At 43.4% G+C, this 18,525-nt stretch overlaps 1 protein-coding gene across 6 annotated transcripts in view; it reads right to left on the bottom strand.

Annotated features, from left to right (window-relative positions):
• ATE1 (arginyltransferase 1) overlaps window positions 1-16,624 on the bottom strand; it is a 94,827-nt gene extending 78,203 nt beyond the window's left edge. For 3 of the 6 annotated variants that reach the window (XM_073685365.1, XM_073685366.1, XM_073685368.1), the window contains exons 1-3: window positions 15,986-16,160; window positions 9,179-9,242; window positions 3,764-3,826 (exon numbers count right to left, since the gene is read on the bottom strand). In XM_073685365.1, the coding sequence (XP_073541466.1) occupies window positions 3,764-3,826; window positions 9,179-9,242; window positions 15,986-16,091 (233 nt within the window). In that variant the 5' untranslated portion in view covers window positions 16,092-16,160. Of the gene's footprint in view, window positions 1-3,763; window positions 3,827-9,178; window positions 9,243-15,985; window positions 16,162-16,357 lie in introns of those variants that run through there. The other 3 variants (XM_073685370.1, XM_073685367.1, XM_073685369.1) reach the window with 3 other exon arrangements.
• Window positions 16,625-18,525: the final 1,901 nt, after the last annotated feature.

Here is an 18,525-nt window from a genome sequence, read left to right as displayed (position 1 = left end):
GAGTGAAAAGGAGTGCGAGGGGAGCAATGATGACAAGCGTCCACCCACAAAGACAACATGGAGCAGCTGAGCATAAGTATGACCACCACCCTCAACTCAAACTGCTTCTCACTATGATAGTGTCGTAAGGAGGCTCAGGACCCCTGTTCTAGCCATCGAAGGGGGTTCCAGCAATCAGACACTTACCGTAGGTACTAAGGTGACAAGTGTACTTTGTGGGACAACCCCTTTAAAGAGAATGGTCTGCTGCTGTTCTTTTCTACTACAAGGTGCATCCTCACTTTACCTCTTTTTATAGATTTAGTTATTTTTACCCCTTTAAAGCCATGACGTACTAATACGCGTCTGTGCCCTGGGCTTTAAGAGCCTGACCCGTATTAGTAAGTCATCGCGATCGCGCGCGCACACAGGCTGTGCGGGCGCGATTGCCGCCGGATGTCAGCTGATTGTCACAGCTGACACCCGGTACTATGTGCAGGGAGCGGTCCCGCACCGCTCCCGGCACATTAACCCCCGCAATGCTGCGACTGAAGTCGATCACAGCATTGCGGTGGCTAAGAGGAGGTGATCGATATACTCACCTCCTCTTCCGGCCTCCAGCGCTGTCTGCCACGGCTTCCCGGGTGTTGCCATGACGACCCGATGTCATCATGACAACATCCGGGTCACCAGACAGCAGTAAGATTGTTTGGACATGCGCAGTGCATCTCCAAACTATCTTCTCCCTGTCCATCGCTGACAGCCTGCATGGCACAGGGATGGTGCTGCATTCCTGTGCCATGCAGGTGATCAGAATAAAAAAAGTGAAAGCCCCATAGTGGGACAAAGTAAAAAAGTAAAAAAACTCCCAGAATGTGAAAAAAAAAAAAAAAAAAAAAAAAGGTAAAAATATTTTAAAAAAATAAAAAAAATAATCCACTAAAAATAAAAATATAATGTACCCATCAATAAATATTATGAAAAAAAAAAAAAAACAATAAGAGTACACAAATTTGGTATCGCCACGTCCGTAACGACCTGACCTAGAAAACTGTTCCACTAGTTAACCCCTTCAGTGAACACGGTAAAAAACAAAACAAAAAACAAAGCAAAAAACAATGCTTTATCATACCGCCAAACAAAAAATAGAATAACACGCGATCAAAAAGACAAATATAAATAAAAATGGTATCGCTGAAAACGTCATCTCGTCCCGCAAAAAAACAAGCCGCCATACAGCTCCATCATCCGAAAAATCTAAAAGTTACAGCTCTCAGAATAAAGCGATGCAAAAAAATATTTTTTTCTATAAAATAGCTTTTATTGTGTAAAAGCGCCAAAACATAAAATACGATATAAATGTGGTACCGCTGTAAACGTACTGACCCGAAGAATAAATCTACCTTATCAATTTTACCACACCCGGAGCAGAATAAAAAAATGTAAAAAAACACAATTCCTGAATTGTTGGTTTTTGTTTATTCTGCCTCCCAAAAGCTGGAATAGAAAGCGATCAAAAAATGTCACATGCCTGAAAATGGCACCAATAAAAAAGTCAACTCATCCCGCAAAAAACAAGCCATCACATGACTCTGTCGGCCAAAATATGGCAATGCAAAAACTAGATTTTACAAAATATGTGTCTTTTAGTGTGTGACAGCTGTCAATCATAAAAACCTGATATGATTCTGGTATCGCTGTAATCGCACCGACCCGAAGAATAAAGTAATCTCATCACTTATACCGCACGAGGAACGGCGTAAAAAATAAACACTAGGGCTGGGGTTGGGGGTTGTTTTTTTTTCAAAAGTAAAAAAAAAAATAAAGAAAAAAAAAAAGATGACGATATGGCAACTAGTGTTGAACGCAAGTGCTCGCTACTTGAGTTTGCATCGGGTGCTCGGGTCTCCGCCCCATATGCTTCGCGGCCAAAAAAAACTCACGGGGATTGCCTGCCATGCACGAGCGATCCCCGCATGTTTTTTTTGGGGTGTCTAATAACCGTGAAACATGCGGGCGGGGACTCGAGCATTTCACTTGAGCACCCGTGATACATGGTGCATACCTGAGTACCCGATGTAAACTCAAGTAGCGAGCACTTGCGCTCAAGACTAATGACAACTTATTCAATATGATGACCTAATGTTATCAAATTCTGTGTCGCACCTCTGGGTTCAAAATGTTCACTATACCCCTTAATAAAATCCTTGAGGGGTATAGTTTCCAAAATGGGGTCACTTGTGGGGGAGCTCCACTGTTTAGGCACATCAGGGGCTCTCCAAACGCAACATGGCGTCCGCTAATTATTCAAGCAAATTTTACAATCAAAAAGTCAAATGGCGCTCCTTCCCTTTCGAGCCCTGCTGTGCGCCCAAACAGTGGTTTTTCCCCACATATGAGGTATCTGCGTGCCCAGGGGAAATTGCACAACAAATTTTGGGGTCCATTTTTTCTTGTTACCCCTGCAAAAATAAAAAAAATTGGGTCTAAAGTAACATTTTTGTGAAAAAAGTTAAATGTTCATTTTTTTCTTCCACATTCCAAAAATTCCCGTGAAACACCTGAAGGGTTAATAAACTTCTTGAATGTGGTTTTGAGCACCTTGAGGGGTGCAGTTTTTAGAATGGTGTCACTTTTGGGTATTTTCTGTCATAAAGACCTCTCAAAGTGACTTCAAATGTGATGTGGTCCCTAAAAAAATGGTTTTGTAAATTTTGTTGGAAAAATGAGAAATCGCTGGTCAACTTTTAACCCTTATAGCTCCCTAACAAAAAAAATTTTGGTTCCAAAATTGTGCTGATGTAAAGTAGACATGTGGGAAATGTTATTTATTAACTATTTTGTGTGACATATCTCTCTGATTTAAGGGCATGAAAATTCAAATTTTGAAACTTACAAAATTTCAAAATTTTCGCCAAATTTCCGTTTTTTCACAAATAAAAGCAAGTGATATCGAAGAAATTTTACCACAATCATGAAGTACAATATGTCATGAAAAAACAATCTCAGAATCAGGGGGATCCGTTGAAGCGTTCCAGAGTAATTACCTCATAAAGTGACAGTGGTCAGAATTGTAAAAATTGGCCTGGTCATTAACGTGCAAACCACCCTCGGGGGTAAAGGGGTTAAAAAAGTTTTCCAACTTTATAAAAACTTTCATAAAACAGCTGTAAACACTATGAAAAAATAAATAAAATTAAATGAAAACATTCACCCTTTCTTTCTCTGCTAGATCCAAGACGCTTCAGCCGTCCTCATGGTCTTTATTTACAAGTGGCCAAAGTGACACAGCAGTGGTAACAGCAGTAATGTGCCATACTACTGGTATTACTGCTCAGCAATGGCAGCCATCATACCTGAGGCAGGGGACGTTTGGCCATCGATTATCTAAGGTGGTCACATGCTGAATGCTTATAAACAAAGACCATGAGGACTTCAAGTGCGTCAGCTCTACAGACTTGTGAGTTCTCACACTGTGCAAAGCACGCACCGTCAGGACTCTCCAGAACCAACCGTGAGACCGGGCGGTCAAGTGACTACAAGCATGCGTGTTGCATTCTTCTTGCGGCCACTAGACTTGTCTGGCTGAGATCAATTAACTTGTACTGAGCAAAGCCGCGCACGTCTAGTTGGCATGTGGCAGGGAGTATGTATATACCATACTTGTGGTCATATGACTAAGCTCCCGGCAGCGGAGAATCCTGCCAGTGTGCAATGCACGCAATGTGAGGATTCACAAGTCTGCCAAACCTGGACACCCCCTTTAACCATGCAGCGCTCTTACCTTATGGTGTACTGCGGGCAGCAGGTCTGGCTCATCAGAGGCTTGTACACATACTTCCCACTCCTACAAACACAAGAAACCGTTTAGGAACAAATACGTAAAGCAAATAAAATATACCCCTGTAGCCATATTAATTATCCATCCAGCAAGGTTTCCACTATGGTCTTATTTTCTCTATGGCGATAGCCCCCGTTTTTTTTTTTATTTCCTGTGCATTTCATTCTTTATTTATATTTTGTATTTATTGTGTTTATTATTAATATATAAACATTGTATTGATTTTATTGGCTTGCATTTTTTTTGATATTCGTGTTCTTATTTTTATGCCTCGGTCAATCACTGCAGGGTGGGGGATGGACATATATCGTAATATTAGTGGTATTAATTCAAGCCCCCTAAAAAGGGACTAAAATAGAATAAGTTAAAAAAAAATAGAATTAGAAATAACAAACCAATTTTTTTTGTTTTTACATCTCTGGATATTTTTTTTTACCATCTAACTAGATTTGGTGTCAATATAATCGTACTAACGTAAAAAAACACAAAAATAAATGGTGGAATTGCATTATTTTTTTTCCACCACACTTGAAATATTTTAACTGCTTCTCATTACAAAATATATGATGAGGTGAACGGTATCATTCAAAACAATAACTCGCCACTCAAAAAAACAAGCCCTCATACGGCTGCATTGAAAAAAAGAGCTAGATCATGTACCAGCCTATATCAACATAAGGCAACACATCAGAAAACAAAAGCGCAAAAAGAAAAACTGGCCACCGCAGTAGAGGGTTAAAGGAGTATTCTCAAGCTGTCTCTTGGGGGCTGGACGCTCTGCAGTCGCCTTACTTCCTGGTTGCTTGAGGGATGGGCGCTCCTCGAGGGACAGTTCCGCTCTGTCCTGCTACGACCAGGGCTGTGGTGTCGGTAAGCCAAACCTCCGACTCCATAGACTTGCATTAGATGCGGTAAGTCCGCAGTTAAAAAAATAAAAAAACACATGCGATATAGGTGCATTTATTATGCATGTGTTTTTAGCCTGGTTTTAGTAAATTATTTTTAAAAATGACGTGGGGTTCCCCCTTTTTTTGATAACAAGCCAAGGTAAAGCAGACAGCTGTGAGAGGATATTATCAGGCTGGGAAGGTCACTTGTTATTGGGCCGTTCCCAGCCTAAAAATACAAGCCCGCAGCCACCCCAGATGTGGCGCATCACATTAGATGCACCAATTCCAGCACTTTGCCCAGCTCTTCCCGATTGCCCTGGTGCAGTGGCAATCGGGGTAATGGAGGTGGGGGTTGATGACAGCTGTTTTTTTGACAAATCACAGCTTTCATCAACCCCTGGGGTTAGTAAATGGAGAGGTGTCTATCAGACACCCCCACTACTATCCCAGTCATAAAAAAGAGCACACACAACGTTGCAGTGAGACTCGGAAACGATGATGAGCATTGACGCCACTACCCGGGGCCTGTGAACAGCGGTCACTTTACTGCTATTCAGACGCCAGAAACAGATTTGAGGAACGTGGTCTACATCGGACCTGTGTGGCAACATTCTGGGTTAGAAATTGGTGAACGAGGGACTGTCTATAGTCTTTTTTCTGTCTTTTCATGTATTTCAGCTATCCTTTTTTGGACTACTTCGGATTTGTTGGATTACAGCGGACCTGCATGGGTTTTTGCTTTTTTTCCCCCAATAAATTGGATAGTCTGGGGCAGGGCTGTGGAGTCTGTAAGCCAAACCTCCGACTCCTCAATTTCCATGACTCCAACTCCGACTCCCTCATACATGGCTCATGTTTAAGTGATAAATTTACTGTAGCACAGATTCATCTCAGCTAAAAGTCTAGACCCTTAGATCAGGAATAGGACAGACATTTACAGGACATTTCACAACTTTCCCAAATTCTTATGAAAAAATATTCCCCACAAACTGCATTGAACTACTGTACCCAATTTATTATATATTTTAGGAGTCGGAGTCAGTCCATTTTATACAGACTCCAACTCCACAGCCCTGATCTGGGGGGGAGTCTTTATTCAAATAAAGTAATTTTTTGTGTTTTTATTTTTTTGATTACTGGGTTAATAATGGGGGTATCTGATAGACCCTTCTCCATTACTAACCTCAAGGCTTGATACCAGCTGTGAGTTTTGACAAATCACAGCTGTCATCAAACTCAACTACCATTACCCCGATTGCCACAGCACGAGGGCAATTGAGAAGAGCCGGTCAAAGCGCCAGAATTGGCGCATCTCATATAGCGTGACAATTCTGGAGCACCTGTGGGCTTATATTTTTTAGACTAGGAAGGACCCAATAACAAGGGACCTTCCCAGCCTGACAATATAAGCCTGCAGCTGTCTACTTCAGCTTGGCTGGTTATCAAAAATAGGGGGGACCCAAGGTATTTTTTTTCATTTATTTGTTTCATTCGTGTACAGTAAACTACACAAGCATTGCACTAATCATCTATCTCACAGATATCCATCTACCCCATATCCATCTATATTTTTGCACATCTAATATACCAAATAGACAAAAACGCAAAGAAAAACGCAAGAGCTGTGGTGCAGGATTCATGCGAAAATTCTGCTGCGTGAAAGCCTGAACAAACACGGATCGTGGGCATGTACCCTAAAAGTGGAGCAATACTCTGACAACATTGTTCCCAGCAGCGACCTGGAAGTCAGAGATGCATCCAGGCGTCTTCCCCATGCAGTTCTCATTCCATTTGAGTAACGTTTCCATCCATTTCAGCGATTTTCCTGCCCCCCCAGCCCTCCAGTTAGGGTCTTCTGGAAAAATGCTCAAGTTTCCCATGGACTTCCATTATACTTAGTACTCTAGCCGAGCCCGTCCGAGCGTCCGACCTGCTTGATTCGAGTACCGAGCACTTGAGCATTTTAGTGCTCGATCATCATTATTCATAACTTTTCCAAATTCTGAAGGAAAAATATTCAGCACATACTGCATTGAACTATTGTACCCAATTTATCCTATATTTTAGGTGACCGAATCGGTCTATATTTTTACCGACTCCACCAAAATAGACAAGGACTCCAAACTCCACAGCACTGGCTACAACATACAGTTAGTCAGTGTTCTGAGTCTACAGGGTTATTGCTATATCTGCATATAGGAATAACAGTGCATTCGAGCAAGCACACAGCTCAGGAAAGTTAGACCACTGATTAAGAAAATTGCAGAGTCTGGAGGATTATCATTGTGCAGGAGTGATAAGAGGTAGTCAAATGTTAAGAGGGAGGGAATGGGATGGGAGCTGCTAACTGTATAGAAATTAATGGATTAGAGAGAGCTGGCATCTCTCCTAGAATATAACTTCGGCGTATCCTAGACCAGGCTCAGGTGGCCGAGCTCTGTGAAAACAAGCTGTACACTATGTAAGATAAAAGCTCTCACAGCAGGAGGACCACAGTAGATAGAAAAAGCACGAAAATGTAAAACTTGCTTATTTTTAAGCTATTGCAAATTAATAACATGAGAATATTCCTTTAAGTTGTCTCTGTGCTAATGAATGATGGAGACTGCTATGATATCTCTCATACACAGTACACAGAAATATAAGGGATTCATGCACTTCCGTCTCTTTGTAGCACACAGTCAGAAACAGTAGTAGCAGCATGAAGCACATTATACAGAAGTAATGAGCTGTGCAGCTGGGAATCCAGCATTGGAGCGAAAGAACCATTAAAGAGCTGCAGACAGTGTCTGTGTGTGTCGCTTTCATTCTCCACCCTCGCCTTTCCATAGACTAATAGAAGCAGCAGTAATCTAATCCTTCAGTGAGCTGGCAGTCTGTTTTGTCTTGGGTAAAAAAGATTTAGCTGCTTTTCAGCGTGGATGGCGAGTGCAGGAAGGGGGAGACATGGCTCATAAGCGGAGAAAGAAGCAGATTTCTCTGATCATATATTTCTTATATTTTCTTGCACTGTTAATAATTATCTATATATAAAAAAAATTCATTGAAGCAACAGAGACCATTTAAAATTAAAAAGTTTATTATGTGTAGGTTTCCAAAAATAAAATTTAGCAAACACTTAAAAGCGCACCTGTCAGCAGGATTGTGCTCAGTAAACTACATACACTGTCAGGTGGGCGACATTACACTGATTAAAATGATACCTTGGTTGATGAAATCCGTCCTGTGGTTCTTGTGTAATCTTTACTTTCAGTTTGTAGATAATGATATGCTCGTGCTCCGGAGCGGCCTGTGGGGGGCGCTCTATCTGGTGCTCTGCTTACATATTCATCTGTATGCTCTTATGACAGCTCACTGAACGTTCACTGACTTGCCCTCCTATTTTACCTAACCCCGCACTACTAGATGCATTATGTAAAATAGGAGGCAGGTCAGTCAAGGCACAGTGAGCTGTCATAAGAGTATACAGATGAATATGTAAGCAGAGTACCAGATAGAGCGCCCCCCACAGGCCACCCCGGAGCACGAGCATATCATCTCCAAACTGAAAGCAAAGATTACACAAGAACCACAGGACGGATTTCATCAACTAAGGTAACATTTTATTCAGTGCAAAAAGTCAATAGTAGCCAGCTTACCCAGATCGTAGTTTCTCCTTAGTCCGATCATCTGCCAGGGATCCGCACGGAAATGAGGGAGGCACACCCTCCTGCAATCGCTTGAAACCAAAACAAATAAAGTCCAGCGGAGGAACCCTTATTTCGGCATTTTTCTTAAAATCTTTTTATTCTTCAATAATCCTTAAAAGAACATCATTCCATTTCGGACCAGGTATATACATACAGTGGGCACTTTATGGCGCAACTAGAAGAAGACCTATACGGTTGAAACGCGTAGTCTGTTCCTAGACAGCTGTGTCCTCTACACTGCCATAAAGTGCCCACTGAATGTACATACCTGGTCCGAAAAGGAATGATGTTCTTTTAAGGATTATTGAAGAATAAAAAGATTTTAAGAAAAATGCTGAAATAAGGGTTCCTCCACTGGACTTTATTTGTTTTGGCTTCAAGCATTTTAATCAGTATTATGGCGCCCACCTAACAGTGTATGTGGTTTACTGAGCACAATCCTGCTGACAGGTGCACTTTAAAGAACCCTATATTACAACATATCATGTCCGCATAGTTTGCTTAAGTGATTTTTGAGGTCTCGCATTATATTTAGATGTTTGCATTACATTGGCGGCACACAGCCCAGACCATGAACATCAACCATGAATTAATTATCCAGCCCTGGATCTGAAGAAGCCAGAAGGGAGAGGCCATGTGTCAGATAGGAAAGATTAGTGAGAACACAAACACAGGAAGAACAGACTGCCTGAGACAAGGCGATAGGGACAGAAAACAAATAGAATCATCCAGAAAGCATACATGAAACAAAAGGCATTCAGGGGGGGACCTCCTCTTACCGTCTCCAGCCTCGGTCAATCAGATTTTGGTAATCCTGGACAGTCAGAGAATGCGCCCACATGCCTAGAAGAAGAAAAAAGATACATTACTGTATTGAATTCATGCACCAAAAGGATCCCATATATAAGACCATGGTACAAAACACTATGCTCGATTTCTGCAAATAAGCAAAAGGATTACAATTTTCCAAAAAAAACGTATTAAATATTTTTAGACCCTCACTAAACAAAGGGTGTGACTATGAAGAGAAGATGTCATTTAGCAGGAAAGGGATGTGGCTTAAAAGGGTTTTCCAGGTTCAGAAAAAACAGTCCCCCAGCTGAAGTTTGTTTTAAAAAAATAAATTGTCCCTTAATTGCCCTCCCCAGGTCCAGCTTCAAGTCTAGGACACGGCTCTCGGTGTCTGTTCTTGGCTGCAGCCAATCAATGAGCTCTGCAGATCTGACTGGTTTGTGCAGTCAACTCAGACAGAGTCACTGAGCTTAATGACTGGCTGCAGTGCTGGTGATGTGACGTCAGCGTTACAGACAATAACAGATACCGGGAAGAAGTGGCGGTGATTCAGCGATGGACCAGGAAGGATGAGTAAGGCATACTAGTTTTTTTGAAACTGAAAAATCCCCTTAGAGGGGTTGTCCAAGAATTATATATTTTTTTATGATAGGGATGCAGATATATAAAAAACACCACGGGGCACGGCCCTTGCAAGGTCCGGCACAGCCCTCTCAAGGTCCGGCACATGACAATGTAGTCAATTACTTGGCTCATCTACATCAGCATAGCCGCTGGGTCCAATGGCGTCACCACTGCAGCCTGTCAACCAAGAACAGAGCAGCGGTGGGGCCGCACGGGACTTGGGGAGGGTAAGTATTTGTGTGTTTGTTAAGCCAGCTTCACACATACGACATTCAGGAACAAGTACAGACTGCGAATGCTTCTGACCTGAACCTGCCAACCTCACATATGCCTATGAGGCCCGAGGCTGGTGCAGACATTGCAGTCCGTACTCGGACCTTGAATGTTGGAAGTGTGAACCTTGCCTTATTTTTTATGTCTGTAACCCTATAATTGAACAATAAATATTCCTGAACCTTTTTAATGTGAAGTGGGTGTGGCACCAAATTTAGGACACAGCATTGTAATAAATTAGATGCATCAAACGCTGAAGCAAAATGCTACCCCTGCAGCGGTCACACGCCCATCCTTGTCGTAAGAAGGGAACAAAGAATCCAACAGGGGTGGGCAGCACTAGGAGAAGAGCATGAATGTACATTGGTTTTTAGCTGTCCTATAGAGCCATTTATGCCTGGCGCATGCTCAAAACCTACAGAAAAGCAGTAAGAGTGCAGCTCTCCGCACACAGGAGCGTACTCTGCACAGCCTACCCGCAGCTGGGGACGGGAGATTACAATTCCCACAGAACAGCTGCATCCGCTTTTATTCCCTTCGGACATTTTCCTAAGAGCTTATTCACATGACTGCATCTCTGCTTCGTAAATCCTTTTATGAGAACATATTTGCCTATTTCATATCTCCTATAAAAATGAGGAGTTTGCCATAGGTTTTGATAGAGATTTTACGCTTTGTGCGCTAAGTAGATTGGTTGCAGATTCAGTAAATAATCCATAGCAGAGAAGAAAAAAACTAAAATACAATTTCATGCACACATTGCAGATTTTTCTTTTTTTTCTTTTGCAAAAATGGAAAGTTAGGAAATAGATTGCCCAAAGTTCGCCAGATGTCACAGTGCAATACAAGTCAATGGGAACAAAATGCAATCCCCGAGGGTATTGCAACAAGCAAGTATGAAAAAAATCTGTTGCAGTTGGACTCCTTGCGACTTGCTTGTCAGAGTAGCCTCATCGTCACAATTCACTTCTATTGCGCAGCGATATATCGGTGATGCCTAGTGATGGTGACGCACATGTAACATTACTGACTGCAGGAGTCTCAGGATAACACATACCAGGTAATGTGTGAGGAATGTTAATAAGAAGGGTATGATTTATCCATCCTGAGACTGTATAGGAGTCTCAGGATGGTGCTTTGTAAGTGGAGTGGACTGGCTATGGAAGTGTGTGAACTGTGAGACAGATGCAGCAGAGCCTCTTAGGAAATGTAGTCTAGAGGCACAAAGAGAGCTGGCAGGAAGTTCATGACGTAGAGAATAACAGACCACAAAGATGGCTAGAGCGGGCTGAGAGTGGAGGTAAAAAAATAAATAAAAAAAGGTAACAAGGGATCAGTTATTTATTAAAAGGACAGCTAGGTCATTTTTTCTTATTTTGTACCTAGAAAATATCTTTAAAAAGTAACTTGTCATTAGATTAATGCTGCCTGAAACACGAGCAGCATGAATGAGAGCCGGCTGCAAACTGGTACGTTTTACTCCAAAAAGATGAAACATCGAGTCAGTTTCATGATTTGCATTTTTATGAAGTAACATCTCTTTTTATCTTATATTATTTTGCTGATTTTTTTCTATGCTAAATTCTTAAAAATGGGGCAACACGAAGTTTAAGAATGTTGCACAAAAAAAAAAGGTTTTATTTTTGTCTTTAACCAATTTTAGTGCAAAAAAGTGCCATGATGGCGCTAAAATGTTGCAGAATTTTAGTCAATTTTATGTACCCCTTAAATTTTTACTCCAGGATCGGAAAGGAGAACAAGCGCAAGAAACTTTGTAAAATTAGGCCCATGGTTTGAAAAAAAAAAAGTCCAGGACTATGGGGAGAGACCTGACCATAAGGCCACATTCACACGTTCAGTAATTGATCAATATTTTACCTCAGTACTTGTAAGTAAAAATCAGAAGTGGTGACATGTTTCTATTATACTTTCTCTCTGATTGTTCCACTCACTGATTTTGGCTTACAAATACTGACCAAATACTGAACGTGTGAACTTGGCCTAATTCAGAGTCTGGCTGGAGAATTGCAGCCAGGTATGTTTTACTCTGAATCGCTCAGGCCAGGAAACAATTTGGCGAGACCTGCCTAGCCTGAAGATGACCCTGGCTTGCTTCTTGCCGCCATGCTTTAGATGACTGACAGCTCCATCTATATGTAAAGATATGGGAGAGAACTGTCAATCAACTGGATGGGTGCAGGAAGAAGAAAGTCAGGGGCATCATCGGACAAGCCAGATCTCGCCCAATGGTCCTCGGCCGGAGAGGTACAGGGTAGAACATATACAGCTGAGATCGTGCAGCCAGACTAATTCATGCGGCCTGTGGTTCAGGCAGCATAACTAATGACAGATTCCCTTTACAGCGCATTTAAGCGGGCGGCAGACCTCATCCTGTACTGAGCACAGATTGACTAAATTCAAGTTGATCAGCGATCGTTTACTTGCCTGTTAGTAAAGCTGACAAAACCAGAATGATTGTTTATAGCACCACTCCAGCGGGGGAGGGGGGTTTATTTCAGTGCTGGAGTGGTGCCACTAATGTAATTTCCCAGACCCTAGTATTATACTCACCACCCACAGTCTTCAGCTCTTCCCAGCTCCTTTCCGGTCCTGTGGTGCTATCTTGTGCCCGCAAATTCTGATTGATCAGAAGTCAGAGGTAACGTTCACAAGCGCTCAGTGTAAGTCTATGACCTTGTTCTGGCTCTCATAGACTTAGGCTACGTGCCCACTATGCGTTTTTCAAGCGTTTTTGCCGCGGAATTTCCGCAGCGAAAACACTTAAACGCTTGGTAATACGTGCCCCATGGTACATATCATCGCAGAAAAATACGCAGCATGTCCATTAATTTTGCGGACACGCAGCGTAATTGCCGCCATTGACACGCATATTATCTGTGTCAGTACATTTGTACACACGGATATTAAGCGTTTCTATGTGCGGATGGTACCTGGGTTTGGAGAAGAGGAGACTCTCATCCAGACCTGGGTACCATAGAACCTGTTAAAAAAAGAATTTAAAATAAAAAATAAAGATTATACTCACCTTCTGATGTCTTCTCTGCTCCGTCTGGTCTGCTGTATGGGTCGCGGTGTTGTGAAGGACCTGCCATGACGTTATTGAGTCATGTGACCTGACACATGACTCTGACGTCACCGCAGGTCTTTAACAACACCGCGAGCCGCCCAAGACACCGGACGGAGCGGAGGAAACAACGGGAGGACATCGGAAGATGAGTATAATCTGGACCGGGGAGAGTCAGTGGATGTTGTATACCTTGACTTCTCCAAAGCGTTTGATACCGTGCCACACAAAAGGTTGGTATATAAAATGAGAATGCTTGGTCTGGGGGATAATGTGTGCAAGTGGGTAAATAGCTGGCTGAGTGATAGAAAGCAGAGGGTGGTTATCAATGGAGTAAGCTCAGGGTGTGTCAGGGTTACTAGCGGGGTGCCTCAAGGGTCTGTCTTGGGCCCTATATTATTTAATATATTTATTAATGATCTAGTGGAAGGGTTGCATAGTAAAATAGCAATATTTGCAGATGATACTAAACTTTGTAAAGTAGTTAATACAGATGAGGATAGGGCACAGCTACAGGAGGATTTAGATAAATTGGGGAGTTGGGCCAAAAAATGGCAAATGGGGTTCAATGCCGATAAATGTAAGGTCATGCACATGGGAAAGAAAAACAGCAGTCACCCATACATATTAAATGGGAAACCGTTGGGGAAATCTGACATGGAGAAGGACCTGGGCTTTCTTGGTTAATAGCAAATTAAATTGGAGTGCCCAGTGTCAGGCAGCAGCTGCGAAGGCAAATAGTCATGGCATGCATCAGAAGAGGAATAGGAGCATGTGATGAGAACATTGTTCTTCCTCTGTATAAAGCGCTGGTAAGGCCGCACTTAGAATATTGTGCACAGTTCTGGGCTCCGGTGCTCAGGAAAGACATATTGGAGCTAGAGAGGGTACAAAGGAGGGCGACTAAGGTAATAAAGGGAATGGAGGAACTAGAATACCCAGAGAGGTTGTCAAAATTAGGCCTATTTACGTTGGAAAAGAGAAGGCTTAGGGGAGACCTCATAAACATGTATAAATACATCAGGGGGCAGTACAGAGATCTCTCCCATGACCTGTTTATACCAAGGATGGTGACAAAGACGAGAGGGCACACTATGCGTCTGGAGGAAAGGAGGTTCCTGCACCAGCATAGAAGGGGATTCTTTACGGTCAGAGCCGTGAGACTCTGGAACTCTCTGGGAGAGGAAGTGGTGATGTCCAACTCACTTAACGAGTTCAAGAGAGGCCTGGACGCCTTTCTTGAGAACAATAAAATTACATCTTATGCTTAGTTAATTAATCCAGGGATTTAATCTGAATGCCAGATTGGTGTCGGGAAGTGAATTTTTCCTCAATGATGTAAATTGGCCTATACCGCATGTTTTTTTGTTGCCTTCCCCTGGATCAACGCTGCGGAATAGCTGCAGTGCACAAGAAATAGGCTGAACTGGATGGACGATTGTCTTTTTTCGGCCTTATAAACTATGAAACTATGAAATCTTTATTTTTTACCATTCTTATTCTTTTTTTTTTTTAACTAACTTGGTCACACTATATAAATACATGCCAGTTGCATGGATTTATATAGTGTGACCAAGTAGTCAAGCACTTTTCCAAGTGATGCTAAAATCGCTTGGAAAAGCGCTTGATAACCCGCATGCAAAAACGCTTGACAAACGCTTCGACCTGGCGGCAAAAACGCATGTAAAATCCGCATTCGTTTTTCCTGCCAGGGAGAAGCGGAAAAAATATGCAGCATTTCTGCATCGTGGGCACATAGCCTTACATTGAGTTGTGACTCTCAGATCGCCCAGCAAACAGCGATCTGACGAGTCACAAACTGCAGGAGACAGACCGAAGTGGCGCTGGGAACAGATGAAGACAGCGGCTGGTGAGTATAACACTAGGGGCAGGGGACTTAGTAGCACCATTCCAGCGCTGCAATAAAAAACAACAACGGCGTGATGCTTTAAACTCATTCTGACTCATGTTCTCGGCAGCACATCTCCTGTATACATGGGGTGATGTGCTGCCAAGAATGATGATTTTTTTTTCAGCCGGCAAAGACAATCTGATCACCAGATGAAGCGTTTGGCTCATCCGCTAGGTGCTTGCTGGCAAGTTTACAGGGGTCAAACACTTGTATGAACGCAGTTCATCTAAAATGAAACCTAAACGTGGGTTAGGGGTGATGGGGAAGGGGTCCTTGGCAAACGTTCACACGTCCTCTGTAATAGACACATGCAGTGCCTGTACACCACCATGGCGTAGGCGAGATCGCAGAGATTACGCAGCAGGTCTCTGGGTGCCATCAGCACGCCGGAGGGTCGGGGACAGGAGGGAATCTCAATGTGAGGCCTTGTCATTTCGAGGGTCTGGTCGGTCACACATAACCTGGAGATATTTCTGATTTTCTATATAGGGTGGTCTGTTTTGGAGTTTATATCTTTAGGGGGTCTAGTGCGTGGTTTGCATTTGTTTAAGGGTCTGTCTTCGTTTTGGGGGGGTAATGAGGGGGTCATATGTACACAAAGAGCAGTAGGCTCGGGATACGGAACGACAAATGTCTTCACCCCCCACAGTCCTAACATGGCAGCTACATCACTGACAGGACGAGCAAACTCCATGGAAGTCAATGGAAACGACAGGGACGTGGTGGCCATAGAATGGGAGAATAATAAAGTTGTTTGATTTGAATCGCCTATCACGTGACCAGCAGCAGCCACACACGAGCCGAGCTGTAATGATGATGGGCAGCTGTCATCCCGTGGGGTCATTTACCTGACACCTCACCCTCCACATCCGCACTCACTGACAACACTCAGCTCCTCACCATGGGAGACGTTCCCGGCCTCACTCTTACAATAGCCGCACCGGTTCCCATCCTCCCCACCAAAGTATTCCAGGATACTGAGCGCTCCCCCGCCGGCAGACGCCATCTTCCTCCCTGCTCCAACCCCTGAAGCGCACAGCAGACTGCACGCATGCGCACTGATCTGCCAGTACGACTCGAAACCGCCATATTTACTACTGGCAATAGGAAACATCCCGTTCTTACCATATACAGCTCCGAAACCCAATGGACGCCATGTTGGATAAGGGCAAGGAATATTTTTGTTAGCATACCGAAAAGCAAAGCCATAAACTACCGACTACGGCATAACCGAGCTACAGTCTCCTTATGGTTTCTGACGGCGGGACGTACCGTGAGAAGCTTTTCCTCTCTGTGCTCGGCAATATCCACAAGTCGCCTCATCCCGTAGTCCGCGATATTCTAGTATGGTGTACATGTCTGCACCTGCGGCGGGCAAACCACGGAGCGCAGCCAAACCAGATTGTTCCCCCGCACCAGGAAGCGCACAGAGGCGGAAACAGCGCCCCACTCCCGAGCATTACATAAACCAACGCAAAGAGCAGCGCGGCCCGCAGCAACCAATCACATTTCACCTAGCACCTCGCAAGACACAGGAGCTCGATGTAAGCAAGCACCTGATTGGCTGTCTCGGCTAGTCCCGCCCACCCGTTCCTGCATTTGGCATTAATTTTTCCTAATTTTTTAATTCATATATTTTACACTTTGGTCTCCGGTTCTTGTGTTAAAATTAACAACCGGATCTCATTGAAGATCCAATATATTTATCATGAAGGAGAATCAGCGGTGCTGATCACTATACAGAATCCTCCTTTATGGATCTGTTCACATCTGCACTAGAGCCTCATACACACTTTCCATTACATTGGATGGCAAATATTATTGCTGTGTGCAGTAATTTATATGGTAAAACAATGGACACTATGATAGAACCTGATGTACCACATTTATAAGTAAGCGCCATCGGGTCCAGCTCTGCATTGTGTTTTCTGCCCAAAGCGCCCTGCTGATGTGAACAGAGCCCGAAATGTAGGCGGTCCGAATTCCAGGTTTTGTCATAGGATCAGACGAAACCCAACAGATGCCTCAGATCTCATTTTTTTCAACTTTTTCAATTTCGGATGCTGGAATATCTACTTTACCTTAGGCCTCATTTAGACGTCCAGTTTTTGCATACGAGTTCTATCAGTGATTTTCACAGACAGCACTTGTACCTGTGATAGGCTATGGAGCCATTCACATGGTCGATTTTTTTTTTCCCCTCGGATTGAGTGGTCCGTGGAAAATATCAGCGACATGTCCCATTTTGATCCAAGGGTCGGATCAAAATCAGTAATGCAAGTCAATGGGTCCATAGAAAAATCAGACGGCATTCGGATGACGTCGGCGTCCAGTTTGATTTTCGGGGACTGTCAGAACAGAGGAGGTGAAGAATTTTATCTTTTATAAATTTCTCATGTACAAGAAAATCCGATGACACCCGGACCACACTCTGATCAGAATAATTGGTCAGATTTTCTCACATGAGAAAAAATTGGACGTCTGAATGAGGCCTTAGACCACGTTCACATGTTCAGTATTTGGTCAGTATTTTTTCTCAGGAGTGGGAGCCAAAACCAGGTGTGGAACAATCAGAGAAAAGGTCTAATAGAAACAAGTCACCAATTCTGCATTTATCACCCACTCCTGGTTTTGGCTCCCACTCCTGAGAAAAAATACTGACCGAATACTGACCAAATACTGATAGTGGGACTGTGGCCTAACTCACATTCTGGGAAGCGGCTCACACCTTAGTCCGTGCACCGCACCCAACAAGCTGCTATTCTTACCCTGAAGGGGTGAGCTGATGAATTTTTTCTAGGTTGTTATTTTCTTTCCTTGTCTTGTGGTATTCGCTGATGTTTTTTGCCTCAAAATTCTTGAAATTGGCAAGTTCAATTGATGAATTTGGCACAATATCAAAACTGCTCTTTATTTTTTGTTTAGTGCAAAAAGTAACATAAATCCTTTAGAAAAATCGCACGTTTGTCTCTTATACTGCGTTGAAATGAAAACTCTTCCAGAAACCTTCTTCCAGGGGAAAATTGGAGACGCGACAAAAAATGTGACATTTTGTAAAAGTGGGTGAGTCTTGTTTACAACACCTGGATAAGCAAATAAAAAAAACACTTAAAAAAATAAAGACAACTTAAAAAGCGGCGCAAAATGTAAAGAGAATAAGACGCAAATATGTGGGGCCCATTATCCTGCACGGGGGGCCACGTAGGGCCCAGTATCCTGCACGGGGGGCCCAGTATCCTGCACGGGGGGGGGAGGGGGGGAGGGCACGTAGGGCCCAGTATCCTGCACGGGGGGGCCCAGTATCCTGGGAGGGGGGGGGCACGTAGGGCCCAGTATCCTGCATGGGGAGCGCCACGTGGGGCCCAGTACCCTGCACGGGGGGTCACGTAGGGCCCAGTACCCTGCACGGGGGGCCACGTAGGGCCCAGTATCCTGCACGG

Source organism: Phyllobates terribilis, unplaced genomic scaffold (assembly GCF_046119375.1).
Source record: "Phyllobates terribilis strain yellow unplaced genomic scaffold, ASM4611937v1 Scaffold_5__5_contigs__length_657084704, whole genome shotgun sequence".
NCBI lineage: Eukaryota > Metazoa > Chordata > Amphibia > Anura > Dendrobatidae > Phyllobates > Phyllobates terribilis.
Note: the sequence above shows the minus strand (reverse complement) of the source record. Positions and strands in the feature narration are given on the sequence as shown.